The sequence below is a fragment of the Uloborus diversus genome, unplaced genomic scaffold (genome assembly GCF_026930045.1).
Source record: "Uloborus diversus isolate 005 unplaced genomic scaffold, Udiv.v.3.1 scaffold_327, whole genome shotgun sequence".
Taxonomy (NCBI): Eukaryota; Metazoa; Arthropoda; class Arachnida; order Araneae; family Uloboridae; genus Uloborus; species Uloborus diversus.
This window is the reverse complement of record NW_026558491.1, coordinates 151,767-179,187: the sequence shown is the minus strand read 5'-3', so window position 1 is coordinate 179,187 and position 27,421 is coordinate 151,767. Positions and strand designations below refer to the sequence as shown.

The 27,421-nt window shown below is 33.2% G+C and overlaps 1 protein-coding gene across 1 annotated transcript in view; it reads left to right on the top strand.

The window, feature by feature from the left end:
* Positions 1–1,038: 1,038 nt before the first annotated feature.
* Positions 1,039–27,421, top strand: part of LOC129233312 (cadherin-23-like) — a gene marked incomplete at its 5' end in the record, with an annotated part of 43,647 nt that continues 17,264 nt past the window's right edge. The window contains 14 exons of the mRNA XM_054867362.1: positions 1,039–1,111; positions 2,480–2,658; positions 3,609–3,738; positions 6,371–6,513; positions 10,178–10,325; positions 11,353–11,583; positions 14,306–14,475; positions 14,589–14,741; positions 17,618–17,740; positions 19,258–19,447; positions 21,678–21,904; positions 23,419–23,619; positions 25,440–25,550; positions 26,430–26,550. Coding sequence (XP_054723337.1) covers positions 1,039–1,111; positions 2,480–2,658; positions 3,609–3,738; positions 6,371–6,513; positions 10,178–10,325; positions 11,353–11,583; positions 14,306–14,475; positions 14,589–14,741; positions 17,618–17,740; positions 19,258–19,447; positions 21,678–21,904; positions 23,419–23,619; positions 25,440–25,550; positions 26,430–26,550 — 2,200 coding nt within the window. The remainder of the gene's footprint in view (positions 1,112–2,479; positions 2,659–3,608; positions 3,739–6,370; positions 6,514–10,177; positions 10,326–11,352; positions 11,584–14,305; positions 14,476–14,588; positions 14,742–17,617; positions 17,741–19,257; positions 19,448–21,677; positions 21,905–23,418; positions 23,620–25,439; positions 25,551–26,429; positions 26,551–27,421) is intronic.

The following is a 27,421-nucleotide window of genomic DNA, read 5'->3' as shown; positions in this document are numbered from 1 at the left end:
GATTTTAATTGGTACAAAGACATTATTTATAATTTACCTGCACGCAATGATGAAACGGAGGAAGTAGTGTGCGATTGTTTGGATGAGGATATCGGTTTAAGAATTTAAAGATTTCCTACAATATGCAGGACAATTTTTTTTTCACTTATAAATTTCTAGCTTTATTTTATAACATAATCAGTTTTATTATGTCATTAATTGGTTTTATACCATTAAAAAATGTAATCGTAACAATATAATGAGTTACTATCTTTTTCATTCAAAAAGTGTTTTATCCATATTGAAAACATTCAAAACATGTTTCCTCCTTTGAGTTCGGTCAAAACATGATTTCTCCAAATTTCAAATGCATTTTTCTAATTCATTTTAAGTTTATTAGGTAAAGTATACCTACAAATCTTACTAGTAACCAGTAATACAACTAAAAAAATGATAATTGGGGACTAAAACAAGTTATTTTTTAATTTATTAGTTTTTTGTGTTTCCTGAAAAACTGTATCTGAAGGAGAAAACATGGTTTGAATGTTTGCTCCTCATTTATTAACTCGCGTTTCAAAATTTTAAACGTAGTTTTTTTTTTTTTTTTTTTTTTCAAAAAGAAAAAGAAACTTATATACAATTTCATTAAGTTTCGATTCCGGCATCAGTAAAATATTCAATTCCATCAGTTTTTAGGATACAACAACGATAAATATAATGTGCTCCGTTACTGTTATTTTTATTGAATGTTATTGTTTATTTTCATTTTGAAAAAAAAATTAGTAGTAGTAGCTGCAGTAGTATTTTGTATGATTATTATTAATAGTAGAAGCATGTGTTACTGATGCTGATAATTATTATCATGGTTGCTATTATTTATTGCTAGTTCTATCATGCACGAATAATACTAGTAATTAATTCATACTATTAACAAATTAGTTAAAATTATGTATTGTAATGTCAAAATTTTTATTTCTCTTACCAATGATTTTGTGGTATTTTTGCCGTTATTATTAGGAGTAGTAGGCATTTCTACTATTTTTTTTCCCCGTTTTGCAGAAAGAAAATGATGGAGCTCCAGAATTTATACATTTGCCTTATCGAGCACATGTAAAGGAAAACGCCGTTGGAGGTGAGATACTTGCATGATTTTTAAAATTGAAAATTCTCTCATCTTCGTTCTAGAATGTTCAAAATACAAGGTGATTATAATTGAAGTTCTGATTTCAAAACGCTTCAAATGGAAAACTACTGGTCAGAGTGACTTGATATTTCACCGGAACAGTCGTGAGGCAATGAGTATTCGTTTGGAGAAGGGAAAAAAAATAGTTCCAATACATTCCGATAGATAACGCAGTCAGGGTTCAAATTGTTGCTGTGATGGTATGATAACTACTAAGAACTAACATGCTCAGTGCAGGGGCGTGCACAGAAATTTTGAGACTCGTCACAAATAACTTTCACGCCCCCTCCCCCGTATTATTTACCCTTACATCCCCACATATATTTCTCCCTTCATTTTATTAATCTCGGGCTTTCACCCGGGCCAACCCCCCTTCTCCTCCCATTCCTGTGCATGCCCCTAGCTCAATGAACTCTCTTTCGAATCCCACTGAGAACTTTCATCTAGCATGCGAAAAGCTGGCAAACCCATAATTTCTTAGTGCGCATAAAACTAATCAACATTGTTAAAAATTTGGTTTTAAACTATTAAAACATATAAAAACATTCAACTAAGTATGAAGCTAGAAATGATTGCTATATAGCCGGAGCTACGGCAAAACACAAATGCCGAGCAGCTCGTTACAGCATCTAGAGAGGGCAGTTTAGCCTTGATTGGACTCCTGGACTAGCCAGTATAAACAAGGACAAAACTGCAGTTTCTAGGTGCTGTAACGAGTTATTTGGTATTTGTTTGCAATTGAACTAAGTACAGTCGAACCTCGATAACGTAGAATATCTTAACGTGAAATATCGCTGAACATGAAATACTTGTTTGGTCCTTTGAGTTAAAATCACTTAATAATTTATCGGATAAGATGAAAGCCAGTTAAGATGAAATAATTATCACGGTCCCATGAATTTCGCGTTAACGCGGTTCGACTGTATTGAAAAAAATTATTTTGTTCATTATTTTACTTTACAATTGAAGACCTCGGTATTAGAATAACTCTAGGTGTTACCGACAAGAAATCTCCAACGCATGCCAATTTTTTTTTTTTTTTTTTTTCAAATGTCATTGAAATTGGTTTCATAGAGACACATTATAACATAATATTGAGTATATATACAAAATCTTTAAAAAATATTTTTTTAAACGTGTTTTGGTTCGTGTTTCCAGAAATTTTTTAGAATGAAGTTCTCTTCTTCCTGCACCGAAGTCTTCAATTACTCTTTACTCGCATACAAAGAAAAAGTTTTTTTTTCTTTTTTTACCCTTATAATATTTTTGAAAAAACTATTGTGTAATTGAACAATCTGATTTTTATTCTTTTCTTAGGAACTAGCGTCATAAAAATCGTAGCATCAGATCCAGACGGCCCCGATTCTGGCATCAACTATTTCATACACAGCGGTGCGAAAGACAATTTCATCCTGAATCAAAAGTCTGGTTTGATCAGTGTTGCTTCTGGAGCTGATCTGGACAGAGATCTTTATGGCACAGAATATCAAATCACGGTGGGTGTATTGATCTGCTGATACTTATCTTTTTGGCTGAATACCAAGTACTAATGTAGACAAAAGTTCGCTTAAAGCTCACAACTATTTTATTTCTCATAGAGGGAGAAGGGAGGTGTATGTGAACAATTATTTTTCATTTCTTTATTTTTTAAAAAATATTATCAATTTCTCAGCGTAAAAAGGAGTGAACATAATTTGTCTCAAGAGATTTTTTGAGTATTTTTTAAAAATATTTCTATACTTTATGGTATGTTTAAAAAAATATCCTCAATTTTCACATGTGCTCCTATAGGGGTGCATATGTGATCAAACCTGGGGCACAAATGGACACATGAACTTGATTAAAAAATTCAGAACAAGCAATATTTCAACGAAACTCTTGAAGGGTTTATAACCTATTCTGCGTCAGTTTTAATTCTATAGTAATTGTGTCATAGGAAAATAATTTTTCCCGAATATATAACTGCTCACCGTCAAATTTTAAAGTCTCGTAGATGTTCTGTTCATCGGATAGTGTGAAAGAAACTTATAAGACTATAGGTTACTAAGAATTCTTTCACTGTGTAAAGCTTATTCTAATTAAATACAACTTTTAAGCTTAATCCAGAGTATGATAATGTACTTTAAAATCTTTTTAAACTTCAATTTTAAACTAAATGAAAATATTTTGTGTGTATTTATTTCCCGTAAGTTTTATATAACAGTTAATTTTAGGCAACTATTTCGTAACAAAAAGATTGAAAATAACAGTAAATAAGTAAATATTTAATAATAATAACAATCAGTAACAAATTTACAATCTGATTACAGAAAAATAATAATTTTAAATATATAGTTTTTACTCATAATATGCTACACTAATGTAAACATTACGAGGAGGATAAAGAAACTGTTGACATGTACAGTATTTCAATCTGAAAACGTAAAAATCCTGAACTTATCTGCAGGTCCAAGCAGTTGACTCTGGAATTCCAGTACAACAAACAGCTACTGGGACAGTATCTATTTTCATTGAAGACGTGAATAACAAGCCACCAACGTTTGATCAAGACACTTATGTGGAGTATGTTCCAGAAAGTAAGAACATTCAAATTATTAGTCACTCAATTATTTACAACCAATTGCTTTCCATATTCAATAATTTAGAAATGACGGGCTTATCCAGCTACTATATGTGGAAAACAACTGGGTTTATTATGTTGTCTATATTTTTATTTCTTATGTTAAGGCCTTTCATTAACTACCCACGCAGAAAGGAATAGAATTATAAATTTGACTTGTGTATCCATATATCTGTATGTCTGTCCGTAGCATCGTAGCTCCTGAACGGAGGAATTAATTTTTACAATTATTTTTCTGTTCGAAAGGTGATTCGATCAAGAAGATTATTAGCTGCTGTTCATCTTCAAAGCATTTCATTTACCAGAGATATAAATTAAAAACTGCAAAAATTACCATTTTTTGTAACTTTGGTCCTGAAAATTTACTCGCACATTTAAAATTCTAGTACCAATCAAAGAACGAATTTTTCTGCGAATGATAGAATTAGTTTTGAACTTCCAAGTTATATAGAACAGGAAATCTTTAACTCTTTTAGTAAATTTTAAAAACGATTATAAGTTTTGGGGCACACGACTTCTTGTAACGCTTAAAAAGTCGCATAAAATTCGTAGTTTCCTGTAACATTTTTCTCTATAGCTCCAAGCTTGAATCGAGTTTAATATAGGACTTTGACGAAAATATCAACCCTTATATCTGAAGCTCTAATTGATTGAGAAAATTGGAACTAACTTAAAATGACACAGAAAACAAAATATTGAATTTTAAGTGACGTGGGAAATTTTTCATCCCTTCAATGAGCAATTTATGTGAAATTTTAGCTTAAAAATTAATCAAAAAAACTAATGCGAATTTAAAACGAGCTGATGTGTGCATCACATGACTTCCTTTTACTCCAATTTAATGTCTTTTTCTCATTATTGGCAGTTTTGATGTGATTCAATAGTTTGCTCTTTAAATATCACCAACGGTGGCCAAATCGAAACCAGGTTTTAAAAAAAATCGCCAAATTTGTCGCCAAGTTGGCGAAAAAACTTGGCGACCAAAAGACTGGTGATATATCGCCAAGTGTCCGCCAAATTATAACACCACTTGAGTTTACATCGAAATTAACAATGATTTCCCCCCAAAAAGGGGAAAAAGACCCCCTTTAGAGCATTCGAATGCAGCCAAAAAAGGAGGTGCACAACTAGACTCCACTAGGAATCTACGTACTAAATTTCAACTTTCTAGGACACTCCGTTCTTGAGTTATGCGACATAGATATGCACATACACACATACGCACATACAGACGTCACGAGAAAACTCGTTGTAATTAACTCGAAAAACTTCAAAATGGATATTTCGGGCGTCTATACGCTCTTAGGTACATATGTACGTGTGGTCGGGTCGAAAAAAACTCAACATTCATTTGGGGGTGAGTAAAATGGAAATTAAGGCCGATTTTTGAGTGAAAATTTTTTCGCGAATACAATGCTTCCTTTTTTGTAAAAGGAAGTAAAAACAGGTAAAAAACCCCGGGGCTCAAAGTAATTTTGAACTAAATTTCAAGGCTGTAGGTGGACTTTTTTTTTAATATACTCAAAGGGTGGCCCAAAGCGGGTAGAACTCTTAAAAATTGTAGTTTTTGGACTTTTATCGCAACAATTTCGGTTATATTTCCTAGCAGACTTCTTGAACTGCAAAATAAAAAGTGATTTTTGTATTATTTCAAATCCAATATTTATTTATTATCAAACATTACAAACACTTGAACAACCCTCTTTGCCCTACCAGGGGGCCCAAAGCATGTAAACTTAACTAATTGTGATTTGATACATTTGCGAAGCAAATATGAAGTTATAAATGATTAAAGTAATTGACTAGCTAACTGCCAGTATAAAATAAAATATACGAAAAATTTGTACTTATCCAATTTAAAGTCAGCATATTTGTTTATAAAGCGTAAAGAAATAACTGATTAAATTAATAGACTAATTAATTGCCATCCTACATATTAACTTTTTAAAGTTATACTTATCCTATTGAAATGAAAAATCTATGCCAGCACATGTGTCAAGAAATTTTAAATAAATATATGATTAAATTCTACACCCGCTTTGCCCGAAGGCACGTTTTTTTTTTTTTTTCAATAATTATAACCTTAAATTAAAAAAAGAAACAAACGAAAGGACATTGAATTTTGCAGGTGGAACAACGTAATATTATTGACAATAAAAAAAAGGTGATCTTCAACTAATCACAAGGAACAAAACTTCATGTTTTTTAGAAATGTATCTTTTTTTTTATAATTTTATTTTAATCCTGGTTGCGCCATGCCGCTTCACTGCTGCTTCTCTGGGACTGATTAAAACTAGGAAGTGTTCGAGTAAACACGACATACGTATGCATCGCCGCTTACACACCATGGGGGGGGGGAGAGAAGAGCATACGAAGTCCTACCCTCTTTTGGTGACCTACCTGCTTTGGGCCACCCTCCCTTATCGAGATTATTTGGACAATTTTATTCATTTTCTGATTATTGGACATTAGTAACTTAAAAATTACTTTAGCGAACGGTGTGCTGAAACAAAACTAATCTTTATGAGCTCATAAATTAATTTATATTCATTTGGCTTTTTTTTTTTGTTGTTGTTCGTTTTTATTAGGCACCGGTATTGGAGAAGTTGTCTTGACTGTATCCGCTAGCGATCCTGATGAAGATTCTAAACTTCGCTATTCCATCTCGGAACCAATCATAGCAAGAGATAAAACTGGATCCGTGGTGACGTCATCATCATACAATTATAAGGTATTGCCTTAACTCTGTGGTTTTAAGTTATGTTGTGATTAATTACTGATTTTTTTTAAATAGTTGTCAATAATGCGAAAATATCGAAATCAGGCTAAAATTTAGCAATTAGATGTAATTTTACCTAAAATTAGACTTTGATATCCTACTAAAGCATTGTCATGTATATATTCTTTACTTCATTGTTTACCTAAAAAAATCATAGCAAACAAAAAATGAAATTCATAAGCAAATCCAGCTCAGAAAAATCGGAGTTAGTGGTGTTTGTAAATTATCACCTTTACTCTGACTCTGTTTAGAGAAAAAATAAAAACAATGCAAAAAAAAACATATATATATATATATATATATATATATATATATATATATATATATATATATATATATATATATATATATATATATATATATATATATATATTAGGGTGGTCCTTATTTATATGGGAAATTTTTTTTTTTTTTTTTGGAACTCAACAAGTGATGCCCCCTAGTTTTGTGACGCTATAATGAAAAGTAATCGGTGCAAAATCTGAACTCGATCGGTCAATAATAACACGTGCCCCTAGGACGTTGAACTTTAACACTTTTGATAATTTTCTCACAAATCTTCGAGTTTTTACTTCAGACCCCTTATATCGTTTCTCCTAGGTTTGCAAAGTATTTTTACGAGGAGGTAGCACTAAAATCAATCTTTTTAATTACTTCATATCATCTAAACATTTTACATTGAATAAGAATGAAATAGTGCTTTAGATACTTTACCTTAATCGTACGCTTTTCTCAATGTTTCTCAAGCGTGTGCATTTTTTTCCCGATAGTCTTGGACTGTCTGTAAAATACTAAACTGCTTTTGTGACTCATATTTGGTAAATTCATTGGGAAATTCTTCGATTAATTGTGCTCCTCTTTCAGTTGTATCATCCACAACTTTCAGCATTTTAACGATATCTCTTCCCTTTAAATAGCTTCCTTCATTTTGCCATCCATCAGGATCAAATAGGAAAACATTTTTTGGTGTTTGTAACTTATCAAACAATTTTATTGACTTGTAATTGATTCTATAAAGAGGAAGATCTTTACGAAGAAAGTATTCCAAATCATCTAAACTGTTATCTGAAATTTTTTACACAGTCATCAGTCACGCCTTCCTTTTCCTCAAGCATTGTTTTAGAGTAGTCTTTTCCTATCTTCAAAGTGTTAATTTCTTCATCCAATACGGACAAGCAACTAGTTCATCCCCTATAAATGCCAGAAGTGATTTATGAATTTCAAGTTCCAATCACTGCTTCTGCTGCATGCTTGTCATCATTTTGTACACTGCTAGTTTTTTAGACACATTAATTTAAAGGGCCTAGATTGGGTTGCTGCGAAAAACCATATTTTCATTCAAAATCATATGTAAAACAGCATTTACGGGCATTCTCTTCATGTAAGGTCAATTTAAATTATTTCCTAAATACATAAATATTCAAACAATAAATTCCTTTTGCCACCCATCTGGCTCAAGCATAAGCTCCAGGTTGCCGAAAACATATCCCTGTAGGAGGGACGACTTCACCAAAAAATATTATTACAAGTTTAGAATTGGTATTTGTACTTTATTGAAATGTTATAAGTTATGAATGATGGAGATCTTTCTACAAAATTTTGAAGCGCTTAAATAATGGAATATAGAGTCGAGAACTAAGAAAGGCAAGAACTTCTTCAAAGACAGTCTGCAGTACGATTTCAAGTGCATGATGATGGCAATACAAATGTTATCTATCACCGTTCAGCTTTTGCTCTAAAAAATTACATGCACAATTTATACGGCTGGTATTGTAAGCCGTTGTATCAAACACTACAGCTTGAACAATTAGCAATAAAGATCAATCATCTAAGATATCATATACAACTGAAGAAATATATCAGGAATTCTGAGTAGCTGTTCAACATTGGAACCTGAAACTATCACGGCAAGCCTATCGGCGTTTTTTTTTTTTTTTTTTTCAGTTACATCTGGATGTAGCTTTGTATCCCAGTGAATAACTAAAAAATCTAAATTTAAATTCATGAAATCTGATTTTACCTCTCGAAGATTTTCTCTTGCTCCCTTAAGGGATGTACGATTGATCATAAGGTCATTTGGATTTAAATTTACTGCATTTACATAGGCTGTTAATACATGAACATGGTTGTCAAGCTTTTTTGCGTTGTAGTAGACCAGATATAGAAAAAAGGTTCAACAGGTTGGGATAGATACCCATTTCGATTTCTAAATCTTGTGAATTGCAAGAAGAATTTGATGATAATAAAGGACTATGTACTAAAAAGGAGAAAATTTAAAGTATAGATTTTTACATTATTCCGATATGTAACTTTTTAAAATTTATATTTTATATATAGAAAATAGAGTATATTTTTATGGTAGAGTAAGCGAGGATTTTTCAAAATTTATTATTTTAAGAATGCATAAGCATTTAAGTATATTTATAGCTGAAGAACAGCAAATTAAAATATAATTGCCATTACTTATATTTATAGTATTGAAACCTAGCGACACTATTTGCCACACCTATTAGAACACACCATACACAGAAAATTTTCTAAATCAACACCCCGAAAGCCTGGAGGAAGCAATTTGTTGTTGTCAGGAGATCATTCATTAATGGCCCAGGCCATTCATTAATGGTCTTTCGAATCTCTTGTGTCCATCTTGGTGAAAAGAACTGTTCCCCTGCCGCTTGGTTTGAAACGAGTGCGAATAGCGGCATGCCTGTCCCAAGGCCATTGGTGTACATGTACCATCTGTAATATGTAAAATTTTGCAGAATGAAAGTAAGAGAATGGTTGGTCTGGAAGTAGCAACATCTATTCAGGTTCAAAATTACTTTAAATATGAAACGTAAGAATATTTTTACATAAAAATGAGAAAATCCGCAATTTTTTCTCCGAAACTCAAAAAGGGGGCCCTAGGGGCACGGGTTAATATTTATGTATTGATATAAAATTTTGCAAGGATCATTTATTTGTATAATGGAACAAATTGAGGGAGCGTCGCGTAAAATATCTGTAACTTCAAAAATAAGGACCGCCCTAATATATATATATATATATATATATATATATATATATATATATATATATATATATATATATATATATATATATATATATATATATATATATATATATATATATATATATATATATATATGTTCCTCGAACGTTTCGAGAGTACATGTCAAAAAAATGACAATTCTTTGAAGAAAATTTTGTTAAAAAAATTTCAAGAGGTGATAAGTTTTATGGATCCTTTTCGTAATCATTTGTCAAGTATATAAAAAAACAAATATTTGCTGAATTGATGCACCTATAAGGAGCCAAATGAAAATTTAGAAAAACTATTGCAAGCAATAGAAGAAACATAATTTTGTTTTGTGGCAAGAAATACCAGAAATACCCTTCATAGGAGAAAGCCTACTAAGTAAAAACTGCTAAATAATGTGATCTCTGCATACATTTTATTCAAAATCATACTTTTGTTTTATTTTGTTTACACCTCTTTGCTTCTCGCTGCATCAATACTTTTTTTAAATTCCATGGTAGTTCAAATTTTTTTTTAAATATATAATTTAACTATATAATGCTCTAGTGAATTTAAGGATTATTAAAACCTTTTCAGACTGCTTTTCGAATAGATGGAACTTCGGGGAAAATTATGGTCAATCAACCTTTGGAATATAACTCCGCATCCGTCATAATATTGACTGTGCAAGCAGTGGACTTAAATGCCGTTGATGTGACTTTCGGCAAACAACAGAAGACGTCAGGTAAATGAAAACATTTATCTGATTATTTTATTTATTTATTTACTTGTGTGTCATTGAGGCGAATGTTGTAATATTTATAATTTCTTGTGTGAGGTACAGTCAAAGTAGTATACTGCCAATGAAGGTAAATCTGCAAAAAAATAATAATAATAATAATAATTTTCTTTTTGAGCAATTACGAATTGCTTATTGCTACTTGACCGCTGAATAACGTCCATCCTTCGATTTTATTTTTCTATGCTTACAATGCAGGCGTCCATGTGCCTCGGAATCGAATTATTTATAAACGAACTTCTCGACTTTACATAATCCTTTTAACGCGAAACAGTATCCACCACGTAACATCCAGCCCCTGGCATTCATTTACATTTTGACAGCTTAATTCAAATTATGGTTACGATAAAAGTCATTAGTAGAAGCAAACTCCAACGAGTAAGGTCCTATCGCAATTCGTGATTGCGAAAGCATAATTTGGATTCATGTTCGCAAAATTTAAATATTTTTTTTTTTTTTTTTTTTGTTCACTTTATTTATTCTTTTTTTTTTTTTAAACTCTCAATGACGGTATTTTCGAAAAGGAAATAATGCACAGGGCGCCTGAGCGGAATCGAACTCACTCCGCCAGTCTCACAGACTTTTTAACGCTTGGCCACGAAGACCCGTTTTCGCTTCGCTAATAAGAGTTGCGAGCTCTGCGTCGATGTTGATCTTTACTCATGCTCTTTGATTTCTATCTCAATTTTTAAAGTAAGTTTGACTGCCCCCCCCCCCAGGTGAGACTTAACACAAACCATGGTTCAAGGTTCCTCCAACAGTTTAAAAAAATGGTACGACTTACTCCAGAATTTGTGAAACGTTACATCCTGGTAACCTTACACAAATATTTTAGTGTATACTTACTCCATCGTTTTCGAACTCAAAACTGAATCCGATCAAATTAATTTCCAAGACTTTTACAATCCAGTATTGCAATAATTACAAATAAACTGAATTTATCGATACACTAAATGCACCCTTTTATTTACAGTTGAAGTGACTTTATACATCCGTGCTCACGGAGAAATGAACCCCGTCTTCTCTCCTCCGTGGACCCTAGCCCATCCTGTCATCGAGATCACGGTGCCGGAAGAGACACTGATCGGCTCCACCCTGCTCACGCTCTCTGCGAGGGACCCTCTCACTCACGCAAGCGTCACGCATTTCGAGAAGATTTCCGGATCTGATCCAGATAACTACGTTTCTGTCAGTCCGGTGTCGGGTAAGAAAACACTGCTCTCTGATGAATGGGGTTGTCCATAGGACGGTGCTGTATTTAATATTCAAAGCATCGTCTGCTCAGGGCTGTATTATGGTATGGCACAAGGGAGACGGTCCCAAGGGACATTGAAGTGGTACTAAATCTGCAGTTAAAATCAAAGCTTTTTAACAATACTTTTCAAAATGTTTATTTCCAATTTTTAACAAAGGATTTTCAAAATGGGACCACTTTGAAGAATTCTCCGTTTCACTATTTCAAATGAATGGTCCAATTACGAGAGATCATTGATAAGATTACCATTGAGAAAAGAAATTTAAATAGAGTGGCTACGTCCATGGTAAAAATTGAAGCCGGAATTATGGGATACATCGGTACGAAGATGGGCGGGGTTATGATAACGTAGTTGCTTCGCCAGAATGGTAATAACCAATCATGGCACTGAATAAAGTAGCTGGTGTATTGATTTGCATTTTACTTCACGTTTTAATGCAAAATCAAAACCTTACTTCAAAACTTGCGACAATATCGAAGGTTAAAGTAACTACCAATTGAGATTAGTAAAGCTTGAAATCAAAATGAATCAAAATGTATCCCAAGAATTTTAGCGAGAAGCTAAGAATCTTAGGATACATCGGTGCAACTTTCGGTTTCAATTTTTTTGGTATAGCGTGTCCTCTTTATCTTACTTTATGGTTGATATAATTTGTTTTCATTGCAAACAAATCATCAATAGAAAAAAAGAGGCGAAAACACATCAAAAAGAGTCTAAAATGGGTAAAGGCAATCAATCGCCTTACTGTTAAAGATTAACGGAGAAGGGGCACAAAATTAAAGTTTTTGCTCAGATCTTCAGAAGTCTTTATCGGGCCTGTGTCTACTCTATCTTTGCTTAAATATCAAGCAGCACCAACAGCAACCAGGGGCGCCCTGAACTTAAATTTTCGAGAGGGCGGGAATTCTCAATTTACAGAGTGAAACTCTAAATTTTGCCAAACGTTACGTTTTGCCAAATGGAACTTCACATTTTGCGGAATGATGATAATTTTGCAGAATCTTCTGACGAAATTCGACGAATAAGGAATCTTTTGGAAGGTCGCAGAGTACTCCCGTGACCTCCCCTCGAGCGCCTCTGATTGCAAGAAAAAAAATTCTGTTTTTTATCGACTAATTTTTTTGATGAGCCTAAAACTGGTGAATGAATGTTAACGTGCTTTGATGGTAGTCATTAATTATAACTAATCACCATTTATTTATTTATTTATTTATTTATTTTAGTACATTTGACTTCTGAAGAAATTGTAGAAAGCTCAGTGCTGCATTAAGCTAACTATAGTTGGGGCAAACCCAATCTGGCAGCTTCGTAATGCTGTGATTAGGATCCGCGTAGCCTTCACAATGTTGCTAGGTTGGGTTTGCCCCAACTGTAGGTTATAATACCTTTTCTATTTTTTTTTCTTTTACAAAATTAGTTGGTATCACTGTACATATTTCACTGCATCATCCAATTATTCTGAAGAGGCTATTTGGAAGCTACTCTTTAATGCTTGAATGTTTGACATTTTTGAAATATCTCTTCCTATATTGCAATACTCTGCTCTATATAATGAATGACAGAAATCTTGAACGTCTATGAAATGAAACTGGGGAGTTTTTAAGCGTTTGCAAATTTTATTTGGTTTATCTGGTTTAAAGAGTTTCATTATTTTCATATTTCTCACATGTTTTAAAGTAACCCTAAATTTCTAAGTGCTTTCTGACGTTGGATTACTGATTTTTTGGATTTTTTGAACTTGGAACCATGTTCAAAATTTTTGCTAAATTGTTTTTGTATTTATTATTTTCATATTTTGAAGGAAGGTTTTCTTTCGTTGTATGCTAATAAATATAGTAATACATAGATTAATATCTTCTTCGTGTTCTGTTATGATTTCATTTATATTTTTCTATTGGGAATCAATAACTATATCTTGATCCGTCATTACATAAGCTGTTGAGCTTCGTCAACTATTTTTGCAGATTCTTCAAATAAGGTGGCCTCCTTTAACATTCTCTTCGAAAACTAAATTAGTTTTTTCTTCATCCAACTCTTCTTCCAGTTTCCTACGATCTTTCAAACCCTCCTTGACGAAGGCAATTCCGTCTTGCAGGTTGTTTTACTCTTCTTCATGCACTTTTCAAGTACCACATGCCATCTAATGGATCAACAGAAAATTCACGTTTACTATCAAAACAGTCGATGGTTTTTCGGATCATTAGATAGTGCTTTTTTTTTTTTTGTCTAAAGTGGGATTTTTGGGTAAATCATCTTCGTCTTAAATGATTGATGTAACACTAATTATTAGTTTTGCCTGACAGGGAATGGCATTTATTTCGCGTTTAGTGAAATTTTGCTTTAAGCGAGTTCGTATTAACGGGGTTTTACTGTACTTTTAAATATGGGTGGGATGGTTAAAAATTGAGACATGCGGATCAAAGTTACCCTGAATAACCGCATGTGACTTGATTCTCAGTTTTAACTACATGACAGCAAATGGTATTCAAATACTGAAAGTCACCGAACTTGCATGCATGGTAGCTTAACTCTTGCCCTTCTTTTATTGTCTGTGAATTTCTACATATTAGGTAGAATGCCAACTATTAACGTTCCGAAAGGTTCTGATGATGCAGTGCAATTGATTTCATTGCGAAATTACGTATCTGTAATTAGCAAATTTCATTACAGGTGTAGTTGCACTAAATCGGCGTTTAGACTTCGAAGAACTGCCTTTGAAGCATGTCAGTTTTCGAGTTAAAGCTCTCATTGGTGAATCAAAGAACCAAAGATTCAGTGAAGCTGTGGTGAAAATAAACGTTCAAGATATCAATGATAATAGTCCTGTATTTTCACAAAATGTAAGCATCACAATCTCTTTCCTGAAAATTTTAAAATTTTGACTAATTACTTCACTCCAGCCTCTTTATGCATCAAATTATCTGCAAACATTGTTCTATTTTTGTTCTTTCAGTCATATACAACAAGCATTTCGGAATCAGCTCAGTATCCACAAAGCATACTGACAGTAATAGCTTCTGACAAAGACAGCCAAGATGGATTCGGTACTGTCAAGTATTCCTTATCCGGTGATGGAAGCGACGTTTTTGACATTGATGAAACATCAGTAAGTAATTGTGGATATGTTTGAATTGAAACAAATTTAATGAAAAATAAAAGCATTCAACATTAAGTACCCAAAATGGGTTCAGGCTGGGCAACTATGCCTCGCCAGGAGACAATAGTGATATGCTTGCTTAATATAGAAGAAACAACAGTCAGTAATTGTCAATATAAACTAAAACTTAATTTTACTTGCAGCAATGCGTGTAAGTATACAAAATGCAAATCGATAGAATTTTGAAAGTATGAAAATGTTTGAATTCGAAATGGAAATAATTATACTAAAATATTTCGTTGAAGTCATTTTAAGCTGAGCTTTTCTTTTAAACCAATGACACATCACTCTTTTTAGTTAAAGGCCTCTTAAATTTAAATAAAAATTTTTTTTCGATTTTGTAGTTTTATAAAAAGTATTCACATTTTGAATGCAATCGATCATTTTTAGGAATTAAGTTTTAATTAAGTGCAAACTCTCTACCTTTCTTTTACTTTTCCTCTCATAATTTAAACTATTTTGTAAATATATCGGTACCTTACAGCCAGACTAGCGTATGTCCAAAAATTGTGATTTTCCGTTTATTTGTGCACTGCATGTAGAATCCTGTCCCGCATCGAGCCATATTCATGTATATCTAAAAAAAATCCTTTGTAGTCGTTTACCAGGGCTCTGAGGTACAGATGGGCCATTCCACGGAAAACTGCTATTTCGTCCCGCACGTGACGGCTCATTAATGTAATTAAAAATCATAATTTTAAGTTGTACATAACAAAATTTAGTTGCTTACGAACTCACCAACGTATGTACGATTAAGGGAAAAATCTTGTCATTACCTTTTAAAATTATTACTTTTTAATGAAATATATGATCAGGGCCGTATCCAGAGGGGAATTCCGACGAGCCCAGGCTACCTCCTCCTCCCCCCCCCCTCCGAAGCTTAAAATGATACGTACGGTAAATCAGAAGGTTTTTTTTTTTTTTGAATTTCTAATATCAGAAATGGAAAAACCAATGTTTTTTTATGCAGTGAAGATTTGAAGAAATACACAAAAGCAATTCTAGTTCTCATTAGCTGCAAGCTACAAAGCATACTTGAAATTTAGACCCTTAACTAGGACTTCCTGCTATCTTACTCAATTCAATTCAGGGCCGTCCAGGGCCAAGGCTTGTCAGTTTGGTAAACTTGCCCTCCTCCAGGGGTGTGCACAAAAATTTTGGGGCCCGTCACAAATGACTTTTTCGGGCCCCCTCCATATTGTTTACTCCTATTTTCACCCCTAGTTTTAAAAATATTGCCCCCCGCCCCCCACTTCGGCTCGGGCCCGGGCCAACAGGTGTCCCTTCTCCTCCCTGTGCACCCCTGCCCTCCTCCCCCCAAAACTCTTATAAAACTTACTCTGCACCGACTTCGAGCCGGGGACTCCTCACGGGACGGGCCCCTGGTTTCCGATTAGGCTAGTATCTGGTTACAAAGATGTGCCAAATTCAGCTCCTTGATTTATCCTCAGTAAAAAATGCAAAAATATTGATTCTCACGTTTTTGTAGCATATTTTTCAAGATAAATTTTTGTAACTGATATGTTTCATGTCTTGCCATTTATTTAATACCGATTTCAGTATTTTGGAAGTTCTTTTGTTATTGTTTTTATCTTACTTCTACTGCATATTGTTAATATCTTAATCATGAGAAAAAAATAGCCCTTACTCTAATCTATTTCATTTTCTGCACTAGTGATAGAAAAAAAAATTGTTTTGGGAAATATTTCGTTACATTTATTTTTAACTTAAAACGGGTGTGTCTTACAAAGTTATAATCATTTTGTAAGACTGTGAAATGTGCAATCAAGTTTCTGAAAAGTGCAAATAAAGTGCTTTAAATAATTTCCAATTGTTTTAGAGTCTTTGAAAATTATTTAAGTTTTTGAAATTGCTTGAAAGGTTCTTCCATTTTGTTTCTTATCAAGAAAATAAAGTATGAATTGTCCAAATGGCCAAAATATTGCTTTCGTTCTTATTTTCTGAATCTCTACACCATTTCTTTCAAACCATTTTGTACAATTTTTATACTGTAGGGCATTTGATGAAAAGGGGAGAGTGATGTTGGGGAAGTGATCAAAAACAAACTACACTTTAAAAAAAAGCTGATATGAGCAAATTACGATGTGCTTCTCTTTTCTCCTCTCTCGTTTTTCCTCTCTGTCTATTAATGTCAATGATTTGTCGAGCAAGAAATTTTTATTTTGATTGATCTTGATTTGCAAAAGAATGCATAACTTTTGAAAGACTTTGTTTGCCAATTTTTCTTCATATTTTTGTAGTCTCAATTGCCCCATATAAGGCCTCAAAATACAGATTTTTATATATATCTTTTTTAAAAAAAAATCCCGGGGGAGAAACCCCAGGACCCTCTGAAATTATGGATGTTCCACATCCGACTTAAAGGGACACTCTCCTGTTATTCGAACTACTACAAAGGTGAATAAACCCCAACTAGTGAGCGCCCAACTAGGAGGGTCATACCGCAGACTGAGCTATTGTAATTTTTGGAGGGTGTTTTTAGAAGTATTTTTCTCTTTTTGAGGGGGCCCTACCTCTTGAAGGGCCTTGGTGGTATTAGGAAGGGAGGTTGCTCCGTTGCTTTTAAAGGAGGTGTTCATTTCTAAGGGAGACATACAAACAGTCTTAGGAAGCGTTGTATTGTAATAATAGTAGAAGCTCTAGTTATGTTTCTCAAGTTAAATTCTTCAATGTATCAATATGTAAACTGCTGATATCTGAGCTTTTTTTTTTCTACCGTTAAAGTCCTCCCCCTCCCCTTCCTCCCCCAAAAAGATCAACTCGCTTTTATACAGATTTCCGTATTCTTCCTAAATTTGTTATAGGGGACAATCTCAGTCAAAGAAAATGTAACTCTGGACCGAGAAAAGCAGAGCATTTACAACTTACAAGTGACAGCTACTGACAATCCCAGAGGTGGAGCGAACCAGAGAAGAACATCTATCATAGTACGTACTTTTTCACATATTTACAGTGTGTCCAAATTTGACTTTCTCTGATCTTCTTAATCTTTTTTTATTTACTAATAATAAAGCTGAAAGTCTGTGTCTGGATCTCTGTTACGTGCATAGCGCCTCGACAACTAAGGGCAGATTTTCATGAAATTTGGCACAAAATTAGTTCGTAGCATAGAGGTGAGCACCTCGAAGCGATTTTTCAAAAATTTTATTTTGTTCTTTTTCTATTCCAATTTTAAGAACATTTTAGCGAGTGAATTATGATAACATGAACGAGTAAATTACCATAACGTACACGAGTAAATTATCACAACGTGGGCCAATAAAATGGTCGGGAATATTAACATAGCAAATTGGCGAGAAGTTCATCATCCATTAATATACAGGCAAACCAAATGACTTTTTAATTTTCTACTAGGGCAAAGCCGTACGGGTACCACTAGTATTTAATAATTCAAATAAAAAAAGTTAATGTTATATCATTTTATTTTGAAATACAAATGTTAAACTTATAATTAGCATGGTACCCCTCTGCTTTTATGACTTTCTAAGAATAACTGCTCTCGTTTACTCATGTTTGGATCGGCATCAACACTTGCTCTTACTGTAGCAGTGCTTCTTCGTATTTGACACTGCAATTGTAACTCTGCAGACTGATGGTATATTTACCGATAAGTTGCCGATAAGGATCTTGGTGGCCTGATCGGTAAGGCATTCGACTTCAGGCCGGAGGGTCTCGGGTTCGATCCTCGCTGGTCGAAGCTCCACCGTCGTCATTAATGGTGACTGGGTGACGCTAAATATGCTCGTGGTCACAATGTCTTCCAAGTGAAATCATACCTCTGGTGCTGCCAGACCAGAAAGTTATTCGGCTCCTGGCTTGGTTCTAAATTCTCGAATTGTCCATAGATGGCACCACCATCTATTGTGTTGTCTTCTGAAGTCAAGGCGCCTGGCACGCAGTCCTTCATAGTTTGAGGACCAGAGGTCCCTTTGATAGTTGATAAGTTGCCGATAACAGCTGAAAAACTTATAAACATGCCACTGGCCAGTTACCGATAGCAGAAAAAAAACACATAAATATGCTGCCGGATTCTTAAGTGCACTGAAAAATTGATAATCAATTAATGGCTGCCAGTTCAAATTGAAAGATCAGTTTTGGACTCTTAATTTTAAGCAAAGTGCACTTTTATTAAAAGTAAGTTATTATCACGAGATGTTTATTTAAAGCATATCTTAATTATATACAATATGTTGGAATCATTTGTGAGTTAGAATTTTTTTTTTTTTTTTTAATTCTGAAAAAGTGAAATCTGAATCAAATATATGGCGGCGTAAAAATTTAAAAAACAGTCTCTCATTTTAAGCTCAGCTGCAAATACGACTTCTGTACTTAGAACCACGAAACAATACTGCTTGATGCAGTGTAAGAATGATAGAGAATTTTTCATCGTTTATGATGATTGGTACTAAGAAGTTATTTTTACACATTGGTGTTCACTTTTCAGGTTGCTATAAAAATTCTCGACGAAAATGATAACGCACCCAAATTCATCCAAGAAATATACACAACAGTCATTCCCGAAAATGTGCCAACGGATTTCAGTATTGTCACTGTCAGGGCCATGGACGTAGACAATGGGAGGAATGGCGAAGTACAATACATCATTCAAGAAGATTTGGACAGGCAATCTATAAGTAAGCAAACTTTTTAACTGGACTATAATTGGGTTATTTCCGAAATTTTAAAAAGTATTTTTCTTTGAAAGAGCACGCTTATAAACATAGGATTTAACCATTTTTTAAATAATTTGACAAATCTTAATATTTTTAACAGTTATTTAAATCAGTGCGCCGATTTAATTTCCTTTTTTAAACTTCTGCGCATGACATCACAAGTGATGAAACGCCATTTACCGATGCCATTAGCGCAGAGCGCAATATTTAATTCGCTTTTTTTTATCATTCTCTGGCAACGCGGTTGACAGCAACCTATAAACATTCAGCGTGCCAAAGCACATCACTTGTGACGTCATAAAGACCACGCCTCATTTCCAAAATCGGACATTTTGAATACTTCAATAAAAAATAACTGTCGGGAAAAAAAAATGTTTTTTCTGGCTCCTTTCTTTTTGTTTTGCTTATTCTATAAATTTCAGTGACTAAAAGTAGTAGTTTTGACTGAAGGAAACACCCCTTTTTCCGTTTTGACTATTTCCGGTTACAGAATAAATTTAAGAGTTACTCAAATCTTCATCAATCAGAAATCCAAATTTTAAAAAGTCTTCACTGCATGCGACATACTCTTGTAAGAAAACTACATTTACAGAAAAATAATCGCTGATGACTTGCAGTAATTATTTTCAAGCTGTGTCTCGTTTAGATTTTGAGAAAGATTTTGTGAAAAGGTATTGCTTCTCGGTACAGCAAAATCTCCTTTTACTTTCAATCCATATTGTGAGGCTAACAACAAATCTTCGTTATTGAAATATACATTCATAAAAGCATGTGCAGTTATATTTTATTTATTGATTTATTTTGCATTTAAATGAAATTTTTTATTTAATTTAGCAAGAATTTTCAGAGTAAAAATCTTACTAAGTTCCTTAATAAACCTTTAAAAATACTTAATGAATTACACTGTCAACTAGCAAAACTTTCTCCAGTAAAACAGCCATCAGTTCCTTATTCGTAATAGAGTCCAGTTAATAAATTTTCGTACAGTGAACAATCAGTAATTGTTCTATAAATGAACAAGAATTTTCCCGGTAGAGCAGTCATAAGTACCTTAGTAATTGTACTGTCCAGTTAACAAAAGTTTACTCGGGGAATGTCACCAGTACTGCAGTAATTGTGCTGGCACCCTAAGAAAAATTTTCATGGTAAAAATTTCAATTATACCTTAGTAATTGTAACTGTTAGCAAGCAGTAATTTCTGTAGTAAAATAAGTAAAATAAGTATCCGACAAAAGATTAATAACTTTACTGTCAGCTAACAAGATTTTCCATCACCCCACAAATTACATAATATACTACCAGGAAATGTTTCATTGAGATTCGAAGAATGTATCTGTTGCACTTTTGTTGATATTTGCAAACAATAGATATTTTACATACAAAATTCCGATAATTATTGCATTATTAGTTATATTTTAGAAAATCGCCCGTCAAGGTGTGACGGGTGAAAATTGCTTCTACATTTGAACGAAGCAACTGCCTCTTTGGTGATATTTTTATAGTTGAATTTTTAACCCTAACTCCAGTGGATTAACCCACAGGGGGAAAACGTTAATTTTTAACCACTTTTTCACTTCTTCTTGCTCTTAAAATTAGTCTTAACAATAAAACAGTTAAGTTACCGGACAGGGGTGCCCCTCCCCCTCAAGTTCAGTGACGCAAATCTCCCCTCTCCAAAAAAAAAATTTTTTTTCAACCCTTTTTCCCTTTTTTATTTTTTAGCTCTCTTTTTTAATTTATTTATTTATTTTTATTCGTTATTATTATTACTATTTTACTATAAAAGTTCTATGAATCGCCAACGACATACACACACAAACTAAATAAATAAAAGAAATAAAATATAAACCGAATAAAATAATGCAAATTAAAATAAATCAATAAATCAATTTAAATAAATAAATAAAAATAAATAACTAACCCCCCCCCCCCAAAAAAAAAAAACTTTCATGACGCAGATTGCGCCATAATCCCCCCTGTGGGCACCACTGTTACCGGATACAGTTCAGTTTTCACAAAATACAGCATTTCCTTGCATGCCAAAACATATCAAATCATCATGCCGCGGCGCGAGTTTCATTGTTGGTGACGTCAGGAGGGTTACTCGATCAGTGAATTGGTTATATATATGAGGATTGGACTTAACAGTGCTTGTCCGAAACACAATATTAACCACTCTTCATCTCTTCAGGTTTTTTTGCCGTGGATTCCGAAACAGGAGTTGTGACCGTTGTTCGACCTCTATCAGGGAAAGGTAGGAGCGAGCCATACACGGTGAAAATCCAAGCAATGGACAAAGGCAACCCACCTCTCAGCTCCATATGCCACCTGCTAATCGTTGTAGGCGATATATCTACGAATGACGGAGTCCCCCAGTTCATCCGCCCAACAGCTGGAGAAGTGGCCTATATACATGAGGTGAGTTTTGCGTGAAGTACTGTCATACTTCCTAAATATTAATATTTTTGGTAAATTTGCTTAAGTCTAAACGCTTAAGTATGGAAACAAAGTGATTCATGATAAGCAAAATTTATTTTATTTTTTCTTCTTCTTTTTTTTTTGGGAGGGGGGAGAGGAACTATCCTCGAAAGTAATTTTCGGCTGAGATCTTTATCAATCCTAACGCGTTGGTTCCATCTGAATTAAAAAATCGCTTTTGGAGCTTCGAAACATCATAGTATAGAATGTATTCATAACAGCAAATATTAGTTTAATAAAATATATAGCTCCAACTGAGTTTTGAAAAAAATTTTTTTTTTTTCCTACGAACTTTACCTTTTTAAAAAAATTTTTTGATGATTTTTTTCACTGCAAAATTAACGTTTCGGTAAGAAAACTAAATTTACAGCAAAATTTTAACAGGAAAATTCTGCTTTTCTTGTTTTCTTCTCTCTCTCTCTCTCTCTCCCTCTCTCTCTCTCATCTTTTTATTCAGTTATTTATCTATTTTAACAATTTGTAATATCTGCCTTAAATATTAATTCTAAATCTTTCACAGTGACGACTCAGTACACATAATATTAAAACGAAGCACTATATTTTATTTTAAATAGCTCTATCTAATACGAACACTAATAATTATTTCCTGAAAAGACAAGTGTTTCCTCGAAGACAGTTTTAAAATTCACTGTTAATTTTCTGAAAAATAATAACTTTAAAATAAATTTTGAAAAAAAGACGTTTAAAACGTTTTGGGAATTTAAAAAGACAAAGTATGGGAAAAGTTCAATACTCTTTAATTATTTATTAAAAGATATTAATCATACGCTTATGAATAGTTCATTTGATAAAAAGAAAATCTTTATACACTGGATTGTAGACCTTAACTTTCAAAAATGAAATTCGCGCACGACATGATAATTTAATAATATGTTTTGGTAATATTTAACTTGCAGGGAAAGGCTTTATTGTGACAAGGCTGAACTGGATCCGGTCCCTTGACTGTTTTACTGGTAAGACTGTCATTTCAGGGGAATGAAGAAACGAAAAAGCGGTCAACTATGAACGCTATCGAGTGGAGTTTGGGGTTAATCCACTGAAGCTAGGGTTAAAATTTCAACTATCAAAATATCACCAAACAGACAGTTGCTTTTAAAATTTAGAAGAAGAGAAGCAATTTTCACCCTTCATACCTTGACGGGAGACCTTCTAGTATGATCATATTATGCAAAAAAATAATAATAATAAAAAAGAATTTCAAGTCTTAGTTATATTTAACAAGTTTTTTGGCAACATTCAACTTTTCAAAAGCTTACTTTAATTCTTGAAAAAAGCTTACTGCAAAGCACCAAACATCATTAACTTTGGGACTTTTTTTTTCGAGTGTTGAGGTAGGGAAACATGCATTACTAAAAAGTAAATAAAAATGAAATAAAATAAAATTCTTTTGAGACTTTAATGTAATGAATAGTGATATTAATCTTTCTTTTCAGAATGTTACTGTAGGAACGGAAGTATTCCAAGTTGTTGCTTTTGATCCAGATAATTCGAACACCGCAAATGGTAAAGTCGCTTATAAACTTCTGGATGATCAAAGCTCAGAAGATTATGATTACGAATTTACCATCGACGCAGCAACAGGAATCATAAGTACTCAAGCACCTCTAGATCGAGAAAGAAAGGAAAATTACACGGTAAGTAGACTTGAAATTACAAAATGTCTCGTTATTAAGGACTAAGTAGAGTCGAACTCACGTATAACGAGCTTGGACAAAGATAACTCGGATTTAGCGAAGAAGGCAGAAAGATTTGGTTGGTACAGTGCTAAATCTATAGGAGAATATATCGCTTTTAACGAGCAAGCCCCGCTTAAAGCGAGCAATATTTTTGTGAATGTTTCTATTGCCTTCCAGCTCAGCTTATCCTTGGGAAAAATCTTTTAATATTTTGGAGTCAACCGATAGTTAGTGATGAATCTTAAATCGTGAGAAAAAGTGATGACAGTACTTTTTTTTAATTTTTGGAGTAGAGAAGCTTTTAAAATTATATATTTGTTCAAGGCAATGTTGTCACGCTCAAGGATATTTTAGCTTACATTCAAGCTTATACAGATGAAAAGAATAATGAACACGACGATGACGACAAATATGAAGAATTTGAGGCTAAACAACCCTCAACACACTCAATGACTTATAATGTGCTAAGATGCTTTTAAAAAAAAAGCATTTTTTTTTTCAAAGCAAAGGGTGGCTATGACGCTATGAGTAATAATCCAAATCAATAACACAAAAAAAAGATAGTAAAATATTTTAAACCAAATTAACCAACTACTTTAGTACTGTTCAAAAACATATATTACAAAAAAAAGCAACAAATGTACAAATTCTATTGAATTTTTACGAACTTGTGTTTGACGAGCACTCGGTTATAACGAACAAATATTGCGGCCCTTTCGTTCTCGTTATAAGAAAGTTCGTCTGCAAGTTCATTGAAAAGGCAATTGCTTGTATGATTCAGGGTGTAGTTTGTAATGTATTATTTTTTCTATGATGTATTCAAATCGTATCAGTATGTACAGTTATCGCCGCAGCAGAAATTCATTAATATTAAAATACGATCGCATTGTTATAGGAAGTAATAGAGAAAAAAACACACTTAAAAGTAACAGGAGTAAAAAAATACCCGTTTTTAAATATTTTAATTTTGTGATAATGATGAGAAAAATAATAAATAATAACTCAATGAACCAAGTTAAATAGCAACAGGTTAATTCCATGGTAATAAAATTCAATGATGATGATGATAACGATAGCTTGTAAAATTATGATCCTATAACTGTTACGGTTTACAACAGTCTTCAGAAAAAGACGGAAGAAAAGTTCCTATTTATGTCAATAACATGTGTTTTAATTACATCCCAGAACAATATTCTCTAAATAAAAGATTTTGTTATTTGATAATTTTTCTGGATTATTTTCAAAAACGTTAACGAAAATAATTTCCTATTTCGCTTACGAAAGATTTTATAATTTGCATCTTTACTCGGTATACCATTTGCCAGAACGAAAACTATAGGTGACTCCAAAGCACATTTATTTACTTACTAGCTGTGTTGCTAGTTGTTACACGATGTACCTCAAAAATAAAAATTTAGCAAAATGAGATAGGTTCAACAACCAGGCTCAAATGATTTTTTAAAAATTTTAAAAAATAGTGTAAATTTTTCCTTTAACGCATAGAAAAGTGCAGTTCCATGACTCAAAATTAAACTTTAGACCATTTTATTTATTTATTTTTTTTTTTAATTCCAAAAGTTCAGACATTGTTATTAATAAGCGCAAACATTTCATTTCACGTATTTTCTGGCTTTGTAAAAGGAAAAAAACGTACACACACACACACAGGCATTTTTGTTTTTGTAGGTGAGAAGGTCATTTTCTTTGTGATGAAAATTCTTTTTTTTCTAAATTAAAATCTAATATTTGATAATATTATGCCTGCTTTTTTCTCTTAGATGATTGTCGTTGCTCATGATTTCGGGTTTCCACCGCAAGAAGCTCATAGGGTGTTGAGAATATTCGTCTTGGACGTAGATGACAGCGAGCCACAGTTTGTACGCCCCCTTGTAAGTGTTCTGGTAAATTCCTTATTCATTTCGACGCATGGAGTTACATATCTAACTGTAGTGCTATGTGTAGAATCAACATTGTGTTGCACTAGTTCCCAGTTCAAATGGTTATAATATTGCTCTTTATCCACTGAGGAGTGCAATATTGAACTGAAATTAAAATTTAATTTGTATTAATTGAAATTGTTTTCTAGTGTGATATGACGCTATGCATATTATTCGCCAAATAATTGAATACAGAATATCACAGTATGTGCTGTTTGATCGTCCTGTCGCGCGACATTCCTTTACGTAGCCGAATTCAAACTGCGTTAGAATAATATTCTCAGCTATCTAAACGCTTTTGGCGAGAAACGTTTTGCAGGTTGGCATTACTCTTCCAATAATAACCAATGATCGCGATAAGGAACTATTGCTTCAAAAGAAATGCGAAAACATGCCATGTTACTATGAAGAAAGTGACACGTCTTCGCGGAGCATTTCTCAAAATTCCAAAAGGGAATATTCTCTATTCTATTCTGTTCTACACAAGTAGCCAACCAATTTCACAAATATTAGAGAACTGTGAACTTAGCACCTTGCCTCTGTTAAGAACGCGGGAACTATGTACATCACAGCAAGATGAAAATTACGTCTGGGGCTAGGGGGAAGGTCTAACTCGCGATCTCAAAACTGCACACAGGCAGCTATCGGTGCAGGTGCTTCTGACCTCTTAAACATTGAAGCCTCCAGAATATTATCTCTACTGGAATTCTTCCTCTGATGTCTAGAGATCAATTAATAGCACTCCAATTTGCTATGTAATTTGGTGTTCTCACGTGGATTTGTTTAACAACGAGTATTACTCATGTTTTTTCCACCTTTTTACTTTTAAAGAAATCACAGCCAATTGAAATATCACTAAAGGAAGAAGAGCCTGTCGGTACTGTAGCAGGAGTTGTGAAAGCCGTTGACAATGATACAGGAATCAATTCAATCATTGACTACTACATACTCAGTAAGTTTGCTCATTCAAACGAATTTTTAAATTAAAAACATCAACTTTATTTATTTAATGATTAAATGTAATAAGATGCTTTTCAGTTGTTTCTGTAAACAAAAATATCCAATAATTAAAATGATTTTCAGAGAGAAAGAATTCTTAATTAAACTTCTGACTAAAATTTTCTGACTTAAAATACTTGTTTTATTGTTTTGAAATTTCAACTAATTAAAATAAAAATTAATATTTAATTTATTGTCGGATCAGTATTGTTTTATAAGACAAGGAATATTGCAGTGCAGTGGGTACATTTTTACAAAACATTTCTATCGTCTCTCGCATAAATACGTGGACTTAGTAACGATATTTTTTCAGAAAGAATTGACTGTAATCTATAAACTTATTAATAAAAGAAGATTCTTCTGATGCTATAGAACAGCGGTTTCCCAACCTTTTTTGCCTTGCGAACTCCTTCAACAAACTGTACGAGTCTAGCGAATCCCTTATGCACTAAAGTACTAAGTGTCAATCCCCCCCCCCCCATACACACACACACACACACACACACAGTAAAATGTGGGTTTTTTTTTTTTTTTTTTTTTTTTGAGAAACAAAAGTAACAATTGCAAACATGTAGAAACACAAATATGCTAGAAGCTAAAATTATAGTTGAAAAGTTATTAGAAGACGAATTCAACTGAACAAACCCAGTGATCATTCTTTGAGTTTCAGCCCACTTTGAAAAAATTCTTAATGGATTGGTTGTGGAACAAAGAATTTCAAAATTTGGCTCAAATGTCTTGTCTGACAGTTTCAGTCTTACATTAAGTTCAGCATTTATTTTCAACCTGCATTTACCTGCTGAAATTCATTTTTCCCATGAAAA